General features: G+C 37.9%; 1 protein-coding gene across 6 annotated transcripts in view; it reads left to right on the top strand.

The window, feature by feature from the left end:
• The first annotated feature begins 805 nt into the window (after positions 1-805).
• LOC139759539 (SID1 transmembrane family member 1-like) overlaps positions 806-16,926 on the top strand; it is a 66,091-nt gene continuing 49,970 nt past the window's right edge. For 2 of the 6 annotated variants that reach the window (XM_071681769.1, XM_071681764.1), the window contains exons 1-7: positions 3,903-3,962; positions 5,020-5,411; positions 6,966-7,099; positions 7,343-7,483; positions 9,111-9,264; positions 14,947-15,112; positions 15,595-15,751. In XM_071681769.1, coding sequence (XP_071537870.1) covers positions 3,938-3,962; positions 5,020-5,411; positions 6,966-7,099; positions 7,343-7,483; positions 9,111-9,264; positions 14,947-15,112; positions 15,595-15,751 — 1,169 coding nt within the window. In that variant the 5' untranslated portion in view covers positions 3,903-3,937. Of the gene's footprint in view, positions 1,509-3,902; positions 3,963-4,092; positions 4,281-5,019; positions 5,412-6,965; positions 7,100-7,342; positions 7,484-9,110; positions 9,265-14,946; positions 15,113-15,594; positions 15,752-16,926 lie in introns of those variants that run through there. The other 4 variants (XM_071681767.1, XM_071681768.1, XM_071681765.1 and 1 more) reach the window with 4 other exon arrangements.

The raw sequence follows: 16,926 nt of genomic DNA, 5'->3' as shown, positions 1-16,926 counted from the left end.
CAGTATATTATAGTAAAAGAGTAGTATGTTTAGAATATATACGTACTTCACATCAACTTGATACTTGGAGAAAATACGAAATTGAAGTGGTAAAAGAGACTGGATTCGATAGGAGTCCTCAACGAAGTTAAGCTCCATTAAACAAAAGGGAGCCTCATTCAAACCATGCTCATACGATGATACAAACATATAGAAAGCAAGAAAAGTTACCAAGAGGAGCTCTTGGTAATGATCATAGTAAACTGTACTGAACATTTCACCACGACTGTGATCTTTGCATCCTGTACGGTAGTATACATGTCATGACTCAACACTTATCTCTTCGTCATTTCCGCAAGTATAATTTCGTTGTGGTCTCTGTTTTCTACTTTATCTTGGAACTGACGTCAGTTTTGTGATAATTAAAGAAAATATACCGCAACTCTATTCTCAATGACAGAGAACTGATTTTCTTTTGCGGGGGGAACTATTGTTGAATGTATGATTTGCCCTAAAAGATGTCATTACATTTCAGTGAAATGAGTCATATTAACTGATAATTACATCCGTTACTGATAATGTTACGGTCTTCATATATATATATATATATATATATATATATATATATATATATATATATATATATATATATATATATATATATATATATATATATATTCTTTTTCTTTCTTTTAAACTATTCGCCATTTCCCACGTTAGTGAGGTAGCGTTAAGAACAGAGGACTGGGCCTTTTTTGGAATTTTTCATTATACTTAGTCGCTGTCTCCCGCATTAACGAAGTATCACAAAGAAACAGACGTCGTAGAAGGCGACTAAAGGGGTCGGGAGCGGGGTCTAGAAATTCTCCTCTCGTATTTCTAACTTTCTAAAAGGGGAAGTATATATATATATATATATATATATATATATATATATATATATATATATATATATATATATATATATATATATATACATATATGTAATGAAAAATCTTGAAGATGAATTACCGAATGCGAATGCACATGCGCAAGAAAAATTTTCGCTCATGGATAATCATATCATTATTAGAGATAAGAGACCGTCATGAATAATAGTATAACATCGGCGAAACTAATGACAACGTTACCGCGGCAAATGTTCCCCTTTAAAGAAGAACACAACAAACATTGGCGTGGGCCATGAGATGAGACGGAGCAGCGGTAGTGAACACGTATTGTGGTGCAACTGCAGTTGTCTAAGGCAGTATCAGAACTCCAGCCAACCCCCGACGCTCAGTGCGACTCGATCATTATCGTGATAAGGACCAACCTCGTCCACAGAACCCAGTGATTGTTCATTAGTTTGACTGTGATCATAAGACTCCAGTTGTGATTGTTTAGCGAGCACGGGTGGTTTTACAGGGTTGTGTTTTGAGACGATTTTTTTCTTTTGAGAATACTGGGATCAGCGGTATTTTAGCAGAACAACGAAGCCCCAGGACGTTGACAGCAAGTAGTGGTGGATATCAATATTGTCATCGTCTCTGGTAAGAATATTCAATAATATCATGAGTGCATTGTGCATTGCTTGCCTCGAGCGGTAAGCACTGCCACAGCGCTTTGTATAAATAAATATTTCGCTATACTTCTCTAGATACATAATGAATCATTTTGTGACAAGAGCTCGTATTATCCTGATAAGCTCCAAATTATTTTACATGTGGTGGCTGTAATACTATGAAATAGATTAAATATATTACTGTATCCGGTTTTGTGAGGAAACCGAGTGAGTGAGTCCAGTACCTGTTCGGTACCTTCGTTCATTAGATTAATGCGTGCCTTTCAGGTGTCCCACGTTTTATCATCTGATTTCATACCTGTAGATATATGCCCAAAATCTGCAGTTACTTTTTAAACTTACTCGATGTTGACAGCCCGTTTTATTGGCAATGGGCTGCCCATGTTTAAGTTAATGCAGTAGGCTTTTAAGTAGATATTTTTTTTTGGGTGGGGCTGGGGGGGGGAGTGAAAGATGTGATGAATTGCTTCACCCCAAATTAATTCAGCTCATGATCAAACGGTTTAACCTAGAATGCAGTCTAATCTGTAGACTTATAAAACCGTCTGATTAGTTGCATAACTTGATATGAAACTGTATGTTTGTCTCGGAATATATGGAAGAGTTGAAGGGCATTAAGTCCGTATATATATATATATATATATATATATATATATATATATATATATATATATATATATATATATATATATTATCCCTGGGGATAGGGGATTAAGAATACTTCCCACGTATTCCCTGCGTGTCGTAGAAGGCGACTAAAAGGGGAGGGAGCGGGGGGCTGGAAATCCTCCCCTCTCGGTTTTTTTTTTTTTTTTTTTTTCAAAAGAAGGAACAGAGAATTGGGCCAGGTGAGGGTATTCCCTCAAAGGCCCAGTCCTCTGTTCTTAACGCTACCTCGCTAATGCGGGAAATGGCGAATAGTTTGAAAGAAAAGAAAAAATATATATATATATATATATATATATATATATATATATATATATTTTTTTTTTTTTTTTTTCATACTATTCGCCATTTCCCGCGATAGCGAGGGTAGCGTTAAGAACAGAGGACTGGGCCTTTGAGGGAATACCCTCACCTGGCCCCCTTCTCTGTTCCTTCTTTTGAAAAAAAAAAAAAAAAGAGAGGGGAGGATTTCCAGCCCCCCGCTCCCTTCCCTTTTAGTCGCCTTCTACGACACGCAGGGAATACGTGGGAAGTATATATATATATATATATATATATATATATATATATATATATATATATATATATATATATATATATATATATATATATATATATATGCTGGATGTGCAGGAAATGAGATGTTTAAGGACAGTGTGTTGTGTGAGGTGGTTTGATCGAGTAAGTAATGTAAAGGTAAGAGAGAAGCGTGGAAATAAAAAGAGCGTGGTTGAGAGAGCAGAAGAGGGTGTTTTGAAATGGTTTGGGCATATGGAGAGAATGAGTGAGGAAAGGTTGACCAAGAGGATATATGTGTCGGAGATGGAGGGAACGAGGAGAAGTGGGAGACCAAATTGGAGGTGGAAAGATGGAGTGAAAAAGATTTTGAGTGATCGGGGCCTGAACATGCAGGAGGATGAAAGGCGGGTAAGGAATAGAGTGAATTGGATCGAAGTGGTATACCGGGGTTGACGTGCTGTCAGTGGATTGAATCAGGGCATGTGAAGCGTCTGGGGTAAACCATGGAAAGTTGTGTGGGACCTGGATGTGGAAAGGGAGCTGTGGTTTCGGGCATTATTGCATGACAGCTAGAGACTGAATGTGAACGAATGGGGCCTTTGTTGTCTTTTCCTAGCGCTACCTCGCACACATGAGGGGGGAGGGGGATGGTATTTCCATGTGTCGCGAGGTGGCGATGGGAATGAATAAAGGCAGTGTGAATTGTGTGCATGGGTATATATGTATGTGTCTGTGTGTGTATGTATATGTGTTCATTGAGATGTATAGGTATGTATATTTGCGTGTGTGGACGTGTATATATATACATGTGTATGGGGGTGGGTTGGGCCATTTCTTTCGTCTGTTTCCTTGCGCTACCTCGCAAACGCGGGAGACAGCGACAAAGCAAAATAGATATATAATATATATATATATATATATATATATATATATATATATATATATATATATATATATATATATTTGTATGCCTCTTAGGGAGGGGTTAGCTTGAAAATGTTGCTGCCACCTGTGACACGAACTGGACACAATAATCAGTTTGGGAAGGTAACATGTTATAGATGGGAGCTTTAACGTCCTTCATTTTCAATTGGCAAAGTTAAAAAGATATCAGACCGAGTGAAATACAATGCGTGAAGTACTTCAAGTCTTGTGTTTCGAGATGACTCTCATCCTGCGTGTCATAGAAGTGTGTGTGTTTGTGTGTGTGAAATGATTCCCCATGCCATGGACTGGTGTAGGTGAAAGCCCTTTTTTGGAGTGCCATTACTGGCACAGGTCAGGTGTGCGGTTGCGGTGCCAGTACTCAAGTTATTGACATGAGGAATCGATATGTTAACTCCGTTCATTTTTTTTTTTTTTTTTTTAGTTTTTACAGCTTCTGCTGTTGGTTGTAAAGGTGGATACAGAAAATTATTTTCCTGTACCATATTTGACCATTTCTTTACACCTGAAACCATTAGTTGAGAACTCAAACATTATATACCAGTGTATGAAGATACCCACTCTTGCAGCCATATAAATCGTTCAGCGAGAAAAATGCAACGCTAACGTGGTACATTTGCGTTAATTTACTGTAAAAAATATGTTGATTTTCTTTTCTGAATGTGTAATATTTAATGGCACATTTTCCCTCATCTTGAAAGCCTCAGTGTTGGGGATTCAAATTATCAGGTTTGTGGGGGGCATTATGATTATTGGTTTTAGACCACTCAACCATCCCTAGTTTCTTATTTCTGATATGAAATTGATTGGAACTTTTTAATTGAATTATAGTATAGGACGAATAAAATCAGATATTCTGTTTTAGTGCTACTTTTTTCATTTGTTTTTATCATGATTTGAATATTATAAAGATATGTTGATGCTTATAAAAAGATTAGGTTAGGTTAAGTTATTCTTGTGGTGGATTTCTTTATTGAATGAATATGATAATACTTAATGCCTTTGTGTCCATGATCTTGAAAGCTCCACTCTCTTTTGGGGATTTAGGTTGTAAGGTGTGGGGAGGGCAGTGCAGTTAACAGAATTGGACTTCATTCTTGTTACTAATTTCTCAGTTCAAGCTGAAACTGGATTATGTTTTAATTTATTATTAAAGTAGCTTAAGAAAAACTGATATTTATTGATACTACAACTATTTTTGTCATCATTTCTTTTATTGCCTATGCATGAAATATCCTAGAAACATATATACTTACACAAAACATTGAGATGTTTATGTGGGATTTTTGGGTATTATTATAACAATTATATACTTTTTAAAAGTTTGATGATAATTGTGTTTCCTGCAGGGAAAATATTCTGTAGAGTATTCAAGATGCAGCCACCATGGACTACATTGGTTATCTTGCTACAACTGGTGTTGATGCATGGGAATGATACAACAGGAGAAGAACATCATAGTTTGGTTTCTAAAGGTCAGGCGAATGAAACTCTTATACCCCAGAATGGTAGCATTACGAATGGAAGTATCCCGACTCCTGCTGTTGCTGATGAAACACTTGTGCTTGCTGTTGCAGATATAGCACAACTTCGTAATGTTACAAATGAAACTAGATTGGAAACAGCTCTTGGATGCCAAAATGCCATTTCTCCCAGTGGAAGTTGCAGCTTCCATGGCAATGTGAACATTACCATCAATGCTTCTCATCCCTGTATATTCAGCTGCTCCTACAATCCTAATGTGAGTTGAACATGTCAACCTCTTTGTTGTGATTATATGGCAATGTTCTCTTAGAAACCTGATCGCCCAAATTTTGAAGGATTTTGTACGGATAGGTTTTCAGAAGTTTAAGTGATTTTGATATTAGGAATTTTTACATTTAAGGTGGCATAAGGCTGTTTTGAGTTGTAGCATTATATTTCAAAGGAAGATTTCTTAATACAAAGTACTGTATGACTAAACTTTCTGCAGTATCATTTTTCAGTTTCTTTAAACATTTTTCTTTGCCTTGACCATCCTATTGTCTTCTGTCATCCTTGAATGTGCATCTGGTCTTAGATTTGATGACTGATTTCTCTTTGGACCTCTGCAAATAAAAATGTCTTATGGCAGAAGTGTGAGGACAGTACAACAGCCTGTGAATTACTCTGCAAAACAAATCAACACTTAGGAAGTGGAAGATGATAACCTCTGAAAAATTAAATGCCTTTAGAAATTAAAATGTATTCTTCCTTCTCTCTTCTCTAGAGTTCATTTATCTTGCCCTAAATCTCTTATCAGCATTTGAGAAAGCATTTGCATAGGCTAGAAATGAAACGCCATTTGTATTCCACACGTCCGTATCCCAAGCACTCAAAATCTTATTTTACTCCATGTCCTTGATAAGAGAAAAATAATTTGTATAATAATTTTTGAAAATCTGGAAGTACCATTGTCTTGGGGTCAAAGAACATCAAATTTAAATGTCTGTAAGTAATCTGATTCATCTTTTTCTTTTAACTTCTCTTGATATTGTTGATTGATGACTACAATATTTCTTTAATTACTTTTGTCCCAATAATATAGTATGGATGTAAGGCATAGGCTTTAGATAAGGCTGTGTGGAGGAGGGTGGATGTATTGGAAATGAAATGTTTGAGGACAGTTTGTGGTTTGAGCTGGTTTGAATGAGTAAGTGATGAAGGGTAAGGGAGAAGAGTGGTAATTAACAGTGTAGTTTAAAGAGCTGGGGAGGGTGTGCTAGAATGATTTGAACATATGGAGATAATGATTGAGGAACGGTTGACAAATAGAATGTATGTTTTTACAAAGAGGATATATGCATCAGAAATGGAAGGAACAAGGAGAAAGGGAAGACCAACTTGGAAATGGAAGGATGGAGTGAAGAAAATTTTGAGCAGCCATGGCCTGCCTGAACATGCATGAAGGTGAAAAGCATGCAAGGTATAGAGTAAGTTGGATCGATGTATTTTACTGGGGATGGCACGATGTTAATGAAGTGAACCAGGGCATGTGAAGCATTTGGGGTAACCCATGGAAAGGCCTGTAAGGCCTGGTTGTGGATTGGGAACTTTGCTTTTTAGTGCATTATACATGACAGCAAGAGAATGGATGTGAGTGGATGTGGCCTTTCTTCATCTACTCCTGGTGCTAATATGGAAATGGCAATCATATTTGAAAAACTTTTGAATTTCTCAAAATACCAACAACTGGGGTGATCCTGCTAAGGAACACGCCACTTCCTAATTGCTCTTCGGCAAAGCCTCAAAGCTTAGAATATTTTATTATCTACAGGTGGCTGGAGTCCGTCTTGAAGTTCATCTCCAGTATGAAAATCCTACTAAGAATCCCACTTTTGTTTCTGTTGAGCAGAAGTCATTTTTGAATAGCTGGACTCTGCCAATCATGTTCCCTGTCCATGGTGAAAAGTAAGTTGATATTGTGAATTGACGTCACAATACATGGCTTTTTCATATTCAGGAAATTTTATTTTCTGTAGAGTATTTTTGTGAAATTTGATTTGCCTCATATATTGGTTTTCTGATACCCCCTATATTTTATCTAAAACTTTCTTTATGAAGCTAATTTATTGAAGTATTTTTTATATTAGGTGAATATTGATACTATTTACAGTCATGTTTTTGTATTATTGAAATGTATACTGTTTCCAGTCAGAAATATACTTCTATTCAAGAAATTCTGTGTCCTCCCTTCCAAAGTAACAACGAAACACTGAAGTTCAGGATAACAACAAGATGTAATCAGAATATATCAATGCTTTTCAGTCTCAAAGATGAGATTCATGTCCTCATGTAAGTAATATTTTGGAATTTTTACTTGTGTAATTTGTAATCATTTAGCTGCAGCAGTACCTCCAGATACAGGAAGTAATACCTCTACAATGGTGGATGATAAGTTTCATGATATGAGTATTGGCAACAGTTAGTACTGTACCAAGTTCCACAACAATGGCAGACGTAAGATGCTCTTGTTCATCCCAGTGATAGCATTTTAACATCTTCATGCATCACCGCTCCTGTTCACTTCATCCCATTCATGCTTCACAACCTCCAGCATGTTCGGGGCTGGATAACCCAAAGTAACTTTCACTTTGTTCTTCCATATTATTTTTCGTATGACTATTATTATTATTATTATTATTATTATTATTATTATCATTATTATTATTATTATTATTATTCCCTGGGGATAGGGGAGAAAGAATACTTCCCACGTATTCCCTGCATGTCGTAGAAGGCGACTAAAAGGGAAGTGAGCGGGGGGCTGGAAATCCTCCCCTCTCATTTTTTTTTTTTTTTTTTTTTTTCAAAAGAAGGAACAGAGAAGAGGGCCAGGTGAGGATATTCCCTCAAAGGCCCAGTCCTCTGTTCTTAACGCTACCTCGCTATCGCGGGAAATGGCGAATAGTATGAAAAAAAAATTATCATCATTATTATTATTATTATTATTATTATTATTATTATTATTATTATGATTTGTTCCTTTTGTTTTTATTATTTTCATTATGTTTATTATTATTATTATGGAGGAAGGCAAGCAAGTTTGAATATTTACATGTGTATTTATGTACATTGTTTATGCATGTGTGTAGAAGGAACAGAGAAGGGGGCCAAGTGAGGATATTCCCTCAAAGGCTCAGTCCTCAGTTCTTAATGCTACCTCGCTAATGCGGAAAATGGCTACTAGTATGAAAAGAAAAAAAATGAATGCGTATAAGTTTATATGTGTATGTGTATATGAGAGGATGTGTCTTTCTTCATCTATTTCCTGCTGCTACCTTGCCAATGTGGGAAATGATTATCAAGTTTTAAGAAGATATTTTTTTTTGCAAATTTTGTAAAGAAGTCATCATTGTCAGTGTTCTTGTTTTTGTTATGTTTATTGTTGATTGAGTAAGTGTATGTGAAATGTACCATCTTATATCTGGAACACCTTTAATATTCTTGATAATGAGCTTTTGATTATGAACCCCGAAATATTTTGTCAGATTTACATTTGTGTATTTGTTATGATCTTTAAAGCCACTGTAATTAACATGATATATGGTAACCTTTATTGCCTGTTTAAGTATATACTCTTTAATTATTATTTTGTATACAGAGTCCAGGGTTGAAACCAAGTCCAGTGATTGAAGGAATGGAATCTTAACTTTAATTTTCTGTTTTACATGGTTAAGATTTTGGGATTTTGCATTGCATTTGTGTTTAATTTTGTATCTATGTCAAAGTTACTTATTTAGTAATGTCATCTTCATGTAACAAACCACTTTACATATTACTTATACCATCTTCATATAACCAAACTTGTCTGAAATTGCATGATTTTTTATGTGGTTCTCATGAGTTTATTTGATTTTTTGAAAGCATGAATTCCTAGAAACAGTTACCTGGTTGAATGAAGTTTCTTTTGTATTTGCAGGAAGGGTGACAATGTGTCTTTAACATCGACACCAGTATCTCCTTGGTACAAACTTTATAAATGGAGTGAGAAAGAAAACTCAGTTTTGGTCACAGCAGATAGCAAGAATAATAGTGCCTCTGTCTGTGCCATCCTTGCTTTGCAGAATGCTAAGGTATTGGAGGATTCCTTGTACTTGTAAATTGTAAAAATAACCATATGATTAGTACTGTCTGTCTATCTTTATCTCTGATGCCTGCTCCAACAGGAACTCCCTTAAGGGGTGGCTACAGCAATAAGGCCTCCATAACTAATGAACTCCACTGCCCCTTTTTAGCCTTTTGTGCCTCACCCTAACAGTCCACTGTCAAAGGGCAACTCTAGTGCAGTGTTTGCAGAGGTTCCCACCTAATTTTCCTATCAACTACTTCTACCTAATGTTCCTACCTACTTTTTCTACTTAATGCCCATGCCTAAATGTTCCTGCCTACTACTTCAGTCTACTGCTCCTACCATTTTGCCTAAAGACTGGGCTAGTGCATAGTGCTCTGCAGGAAAATCTAGAGCTACAAAGAATGAGCTGTGTGACTTGTGTTGTCAAGTGTTCTGTAAAAATGAGAGATTTGTATGTTTGTGGGGAGAATTCCAGTAGTCCATGTGTGGATGAGAAGGAAAGGAAAGACAGCTACCTGGGTCAGAAGAGTACCACATGGCTACCACTGAAGTCCTGGCTCACTATGCAACTGTCACTAACCCAACTGATACCCAGGTGTGTAGTACTGGTAATATACCTCCCAGGTCATTGGCTGCCTGCCAACTACTTGTAATTTACTAAGAATTAGCTTGGGTTGATTGACAAAAGTATAGGATGAGTAATAAAAGTATAAGATGATCCCAGCACAAAGACTGATTGCATTGTTCAAAATACATTTAAAGTGAAATTAAACTTTTCCTCTGTGTTTTATTGAAATGGAAACATTCAGAGATGATATAGTGCTTCTTTTCTAATTGAGAGGTAAATGAATGGGAAACTGATCCAAGAGTCTGTGAATACTACAGTATATACAAATTTTTAGAATGTATAAAAAGAATTGCAAGGCAGTTGCAAAAAGTTTTCATGCACAGAGGCAATTTCAAAATGTTGAAGAAAATATTATTTCATATTTGTTTTTATGATTAACTAGAGCATACTGTTCTGAATAAGATAAGGTCCAACCACCTGGTGAGATACTGTGTACAAAAGTGAGCTCTTCAACTTATAAGATAAGGTCCAACCACCTGGTGAGATACTGTGTACAAAAGTGAGCTCTTCAACTTATGCTGCATCACTTTTAGGAGCTGAAGTGCAAAGAGTGGATGCTTTCCAATCCCCAGTTCTCACCCCTTCTGCCACATGCAGGAGGTACAAAGGTAGTTTTTTTTTTTCTTTCCTTTTTCCAGGTATAGGGATTATATTTTGGAAAATTGGATCATCCCCTTCACATTATGAATAAGAACTCAAACATAGTTTCAACAAGTTTTTCTATGTTGATCTAGTTGTTGCAAAGAATACAACTGAATAAATTGCTTGATATCATCCCTTTGAATTATATCTTCGAAAATTGAATCATTCCTTCTCAGTGACTTTCCAGAATGTTATCATAGGCTCAAAAAGTTCCTCTTCATCCACTGAGTAGAGAAAAAGGTTTTGAAGAAAAGGGAGACATTGAGACCGAGCATAGACTGAAAGAGCTAGAAGTTCATTGTTGAATGTAACAAGCTTCTACCTGCTCTACAGGCAAGCAAGTATGAATATGTATGTATGTATATATGTGTATGTGTTTATGTGTTGGTATATGTATGTATATGTGCATATGTGGGTGTTTATGTATATATATGTGTATATGAGTGGATGGGCCATACTTTGTTTTCTAATGCTACCTTGCTGATGTGGGAAACAGCGATTATGTATAAAAAAAGAAATTATTATACCCCCCACCGCCATTTCCTGCGTTAGCGAAGTAGTGCAATGAAACAGATGAGGAATGGCCCAACCCACCCACATACACATTATACATAAACATCCACAAATGCGCATATACATACATACACATTTCAACGTATACATACATATACATACACAGACATGTACATGCATATATACACATGTACATATCTCTACTTGCTGCCTTCGTCCATTCCTGTTGCCACCCTGTCACACACGAGAAAGTATCCCCCCTCCCATGTTAGCTAGGTAGCACAAGGAAAAAGACGAACAAAAGGCCCAACCCACCCACATACACATGTGTATACATAAATGCCCACACGCACATATACATACCTATACATTTCAACGTATACCTACATATACAAACCCAGACATATACATATACACACATGTACATATTCATACATGCTGCCTTCATCCATTCCCATTGCCAACTCGCCACACATGAAGTGACACACCCCTTTCCCTACGTGCATGCGAGGTGGCACTAGGAAAAGACAACAAAGGCCACATTTGTACACACTCAGTCTCTAGCTGTCATGTGTAATGCACCGAAACTACAGCTCCCTTTCCACATCTAGGTCCCACAAAACATTCCATGGTTTACCCCAGACACTTCACATACCCTGGTTCGATCCATTGACAGCATGTCGACCCCGGTATACTACATCATTCCAATTCACCCCGGTATACTACATCATTCCAATTCACCCCGGTATACTACATCATTCCAATTCACTCTATTCCTTTCACGCCTTTCACCCTCCTGTATGTTCAGGCACCGATCGCTCAAAATCTTCTCCATCCTTCCACCTCCTGGTCTCCCACTTCCTCTAATGCCCTCCACCTCTAACACATATATCCTCTTTGTCAATCTTTCCTCACTCATTCTCTTCATGTGACCAAACCATTTCAATACAGCCTCTTATGCTCTCTCAACCACACTCTTTTTATTACCACACATCTCTCTTAACCTTTCATTGCTTAATCAAACCACCTCACACCACATACTGTCCTTAAACATCTCATTTCCAACACATCCACCCTCCTCTGCACAACCCTATCTATCGCCCATGCCTCACAACCTTATAACATTGTTGGAACCACTATTCCTTCAAACATACCCATTTTTGCACTCCTAGATAACATTCTTGCCTTCCACACATTCTTCAACGCTCCCAGAAGCCTCGCCTCCTCCCCCACCCTGTGGCTCACGTCCACTTCCATGGTTCCATTCGCTGCCAAATCCACTGCCAGATATCTAAAACATTTCACTTCCTCCAGTTTTTCTCCATTCAGACTTATCTCCCAATTTACTTGTCCCTCAACCCAATTGAACCTAATAACCTTGATCTTATTCACATTTACTCTCAGCTTTCTTCTTCCACACACTTTACCAAACTCAGTCACCAACTTCTGCACTTTCTTACCGGAATCAGCCACCAGCACTGTATCATCAGCGAACAACAACTGACTCACTTCCCAAGCCCTCTCATCGACAACAGACTGCATACTTGCCCCTCTCTCCAAAACTCTTGTATTCACCTCCCTAACCACCCCATCCTGCCACAAACGGACATTCACTGGGAACCAATCACTTTCCACTCTTCCTACTCGTACATCCTTGGTAAAAACGTTTCACTGCTTCTAGCAACTTACCTCCCACACCATACACTCTTAAAACCTTCCACAAAGCATCTCTGTCCACCCTATCATATTCCTTCTCTAGATCCATATATGCCACATACAAATCCACCTTTTTTCTAAGTATTTCTCACATACATTCTTCAAAGCAAATGCCTGATCCATACATCTTCTATGATTTCTGAAACCACACTGCTCTTCCCCAATCTGATGCTCTGTATATGCCTTGACCCTCTCAATCAATGCCCTCCCATATAATTTCCTACGAATACTCGACAAACTTATGCCTCTGTAATTTGAACACTCACTCTTATCCCATTTGCCTTTGTACAGTGGCACTGTGCATGTATTCTTCTAATCCTCAGGCACTTCACCAAGATCCATACATACACTCAATATCCTTATCAACCAATCAACAACACAGTCACCCCTTTTTTTTTTTTTTATAAATTCCACTGCAATACCATCCACACCCACATCCTTGCCAGCTTTCATCTTCTGCAAAGCTTTCACTACCTCCTCTCTCTTCACCAAACTATTCTCTCTTACCCTTTCTTGCCACCACCCGGACCAAAACACACTATATCTGCCACACTATCATCAAACGCATTCGACAAACCTTCAAAATATTCACTCCGTCTTCTCACTTCATCACTACTCCCCATTTTCCCCCTTCACCGATGATCCCATTTGTTCTCTGTCTTAATGCACTTTATTTACCTCCTTCCAAAATATCTTTTTATTCTCCCTAAAATCTAATTATGCTCTCTCACCTCAGCTCTCTTTTGCCCTCTTTTTCACCTCTTGCACTTTTCTCTTGACCTCCTGCAGCTTTCTTTTATACATCTCCCGGTCATTTACACTACTTCTCTGCAAAAATCATCCCAACGCCTCTCTCTTCTCTTTCACTAAAAATCTTATTTCCTCTTCCCACCATTCACTACCCTTTCTAATCTGCCCACTTCCCTCCTTTCTCATGCCACATGCATCTTTTGCTCAAGCCGTCACTGCTTCCCCAAATACGTCCCATTCCTCCCCTTTTCCCCTTATGTTACTGGCTCTCACCTTTTGCCATTCTGCACTCATTCTTTCCTGGTACTTCCTCACACACATCTTTCCAAGCTCACTTACTCCCACCACTCTTTTCTGCCCAAAATTCTCACTTCCTTTCTGAAAACCTCTACAAATCTTCATCTTTGCCTCCACAAGATAATGATTAAACATCCCTCCAGCTGCCCCTTTCAGCACATTAACATCCAAAAGTCTCTTTCACACGCCTATCAGTTAAAATGTAATCCAATAATAGTCTCTGGCCATCTCTCCTACTTACATACGTATACTTATGTATATATCTGTTTTTGAACCAGGTATTCCCAGTTGCCATAAATCTACAAGCTCTTTACCATTTCCATGTACAGCGCTGAACACCCCATGTACACACACCAATTATACTTTCAACTGCCACATTACTCACCTTTGTATTCAAATCCCCCATCACTATAACCCGGTCTCATGCATCAAAACTGCTAACACACTCACTCAGCTGCTCCCAAAACACTTGCTTTTCATGATCTTTCTTCTCGTGACCAGGTGCATTGGCACCAATAATCATCCATCTCTCTTCAACCACTTTCAGTTTTACCCATATCAATCTAGAGTTTACTTTCTTACACTCTATCATATATTCCCACAACTCCTGCTTTAGGAGTATTGCTACTTCTTCCTTTGCTCTTGTCCTCTCACCAACCCCTGACTTTACTCCCAAGACATTCCCAAACCACTCTTCCCTTTACCCTTGAACTTCCTTTCATTCAGAGCCATGCAAATGCATGTAAATGCTGAACATTATGATGAATTCATTTGGCATTGTTTCAAAAAGTAAAGATTTGCTGTCTTTCCAGAATTCAGAATGTGTTATAAAATGATTCAACCCAGTGTATGCTGATGAGTCTCACCAGAATGTTATCTATAAAAAGGGTTTTAGCAAGTACAATAAGCTTGAGTAACCTGTTAAGAAAATGTGGCTCTGAAGTAAAAGATGATGAAAGTTGCACAAGAATATCTTGATACATTAATAGATTTTTTTTATTTGTTGAAATTGCAGATATCTGGCTTGCAATCATATTGTGTGGCTGGGAGGTTAATTCCACACAACACAGGGATCGGATGATCATTACCACACTTAAATATGCATTTGTCATTTATATCCCTTTTTTTCCTTACCAGTGTCCTGTGAAGACAGATGAATTTGGGCTTCAAGGAGGTGTTGGACATTATCAGACCTTTACTGCTCAAGCTGGAATGGTTGCATGGAAGTCGGATTACCCAGATGGTGTACATATTATTTTCTTTTCTTTGCCAGATGATGAGCCTTGTACACTTAATATCCCAAGTAAGTTTACCTACACACAAATATTCATATGTAGATTATCACACTTAGCTCTAAGATTACATAATAGCCAATATATATATATATATATATATATATATATTTATACTTTGTTGCTGTCTCCTGCGTTAGCGCGGTAGTGCAAGGAAACAGACGAAAGAATGGCCCAACCCACCCACATACACATGTGTATACATACATATGAGTTTCACTATTGATTTAACATAGTTTAAAGAGTGAATGCTTTCTTAGTATGAACAAATGTAGAACTGGTTATTTTTTCTTCCAACTTGAGGATATGTATAGCTTTAGATTTTATTATCTTTTGTGTATATAGGTGCTGATTTCAATATGTTATGCATGATAGTGAGAGAGTGGATATGTTGATACTTTGTTAAGGTGGGAGAAGCCATTAAATATATACAAAATTTTATCTAATGTGTTTGCCCATTACTTTGTTTTGATTTTTGTGTGATTTATTACAGATACACCAGAGCATACAAAACGCCACAAGACTATAGTGTTGACTGTGTACGATCATGCTACTATATGGACCACATGGTATATCTATTTCATAAGTGCTGCAGTACTTGGTTTATTCACAACAGGCCTCACATGCATCGTTTTTGTATTGATCAGCAGGTATGTGATGTTGCTCATATATTTAGAGGATCGAAAAAATTTTGGAATATTTCTATTGCTTTGTTCATGTTGTGATCCAGGAAATGTTTCATTTTAGTTCATGCAGGCTTAGGTGGATGTAAAGGTAGCAGTGGACTCTTACCACTCACTCAGCACAGTCCCAGAACTGAGCAAGTTAGAGGCCAGTACCCTACATTGAATGTGGCTGCGATAAGCTTCCATGGTGTAGAGACTGGCATTCCTGACAGTGGCTTGTCCACAGGCCACTCATCCTGGTTGTGGCATTTGGCCCACAGTCAACTTAGCTGTTCATCCATCCCTTGGAGTTTGTCGATAAAGTAGTTACCTAGCTCAGGCATTAATGAACACCCCTTCCCCCTAGTAGTCCATTGAATCAAGGGTTTACTGACAAGGAAGATATGTGTTTCAGAGGTGGAGGGAACAAGGAGAAGTGGAAGATCAATTGGAGATATAAGGAAACAGTGAAAAAGATTTTGAGCAATCAGGGCCTGAACAAGCAGAAAGGTTAAAGGTGTGCATAGATTGAATTGGAATAGTGTGGTATACTGGGGTTAACATGCTGTCAGTGGACTGAACCAGGGCCTGGGAAGCATCCAGAGTAAACCAGGGAAAGGTCTGTGGGGCCTAGATGTAGAGAGAGAGCTGCGTTATACATGATACCTCATGTATGAGTGAGGTCTTTTTTTTTCTGTTTCCTGGCACTACCTTGCTGATGCAGGGAGCGATGGTCAGGTGTTGGGGAGAAGAGAATGTATGTGTTATCTTTTTTTCTTTTACTTCATGCATTTGTGCTATTTCCTGTGGGGCAGGGTGGCATCAAGAATGAATTATGGTGTTTAATATGTTTATGGATGGGGTTGTTAGGGAGGTGACTGCAAGAGTTTTGGAAAGAGGGGCAAGTATGCAGTCTGTTGGGGATGAGAGAGCTTGGGAAGTGAGTCAGTTGTTGTTCGCTGATGATACAGCGCTGGTGGCTGATTCATGTGAGAAACTGCAGAAGCTTGTGACTGAGTTTGGTAAAGTGTGTGAAAGAAGAAAGTTAAGAGTAAATGTGAATAAGAGCAAGGTTATTAGGTACAGTAGGGTTGAGGGTCAAGTCAATTGGGAGGTAAGTTTGAATGGAGAAAAACTGGAGGTAGTAAAGTGTTTTAGAT

Source organism: Panulirus ornatus, chromosome 33 (genome assembly GCF_036320965.1).
Source record: "Panulirus ornatus isolate Po-2019 chromosome 33, ASM3632096v1, whole genome shotgun sequence".
Classification (NCBI taxonomy): domain Eukaryota; kingdom Metazoa; phylum Arthropoda; class Malacostraca; order Decapoda; family Palinuridae; genus Panulirus; species Panulirus ornatus.
Note: the sequence above shows the minus strand (reverse complement) of the source record. Positions and strands in the feature narration are given on the sequence as shown.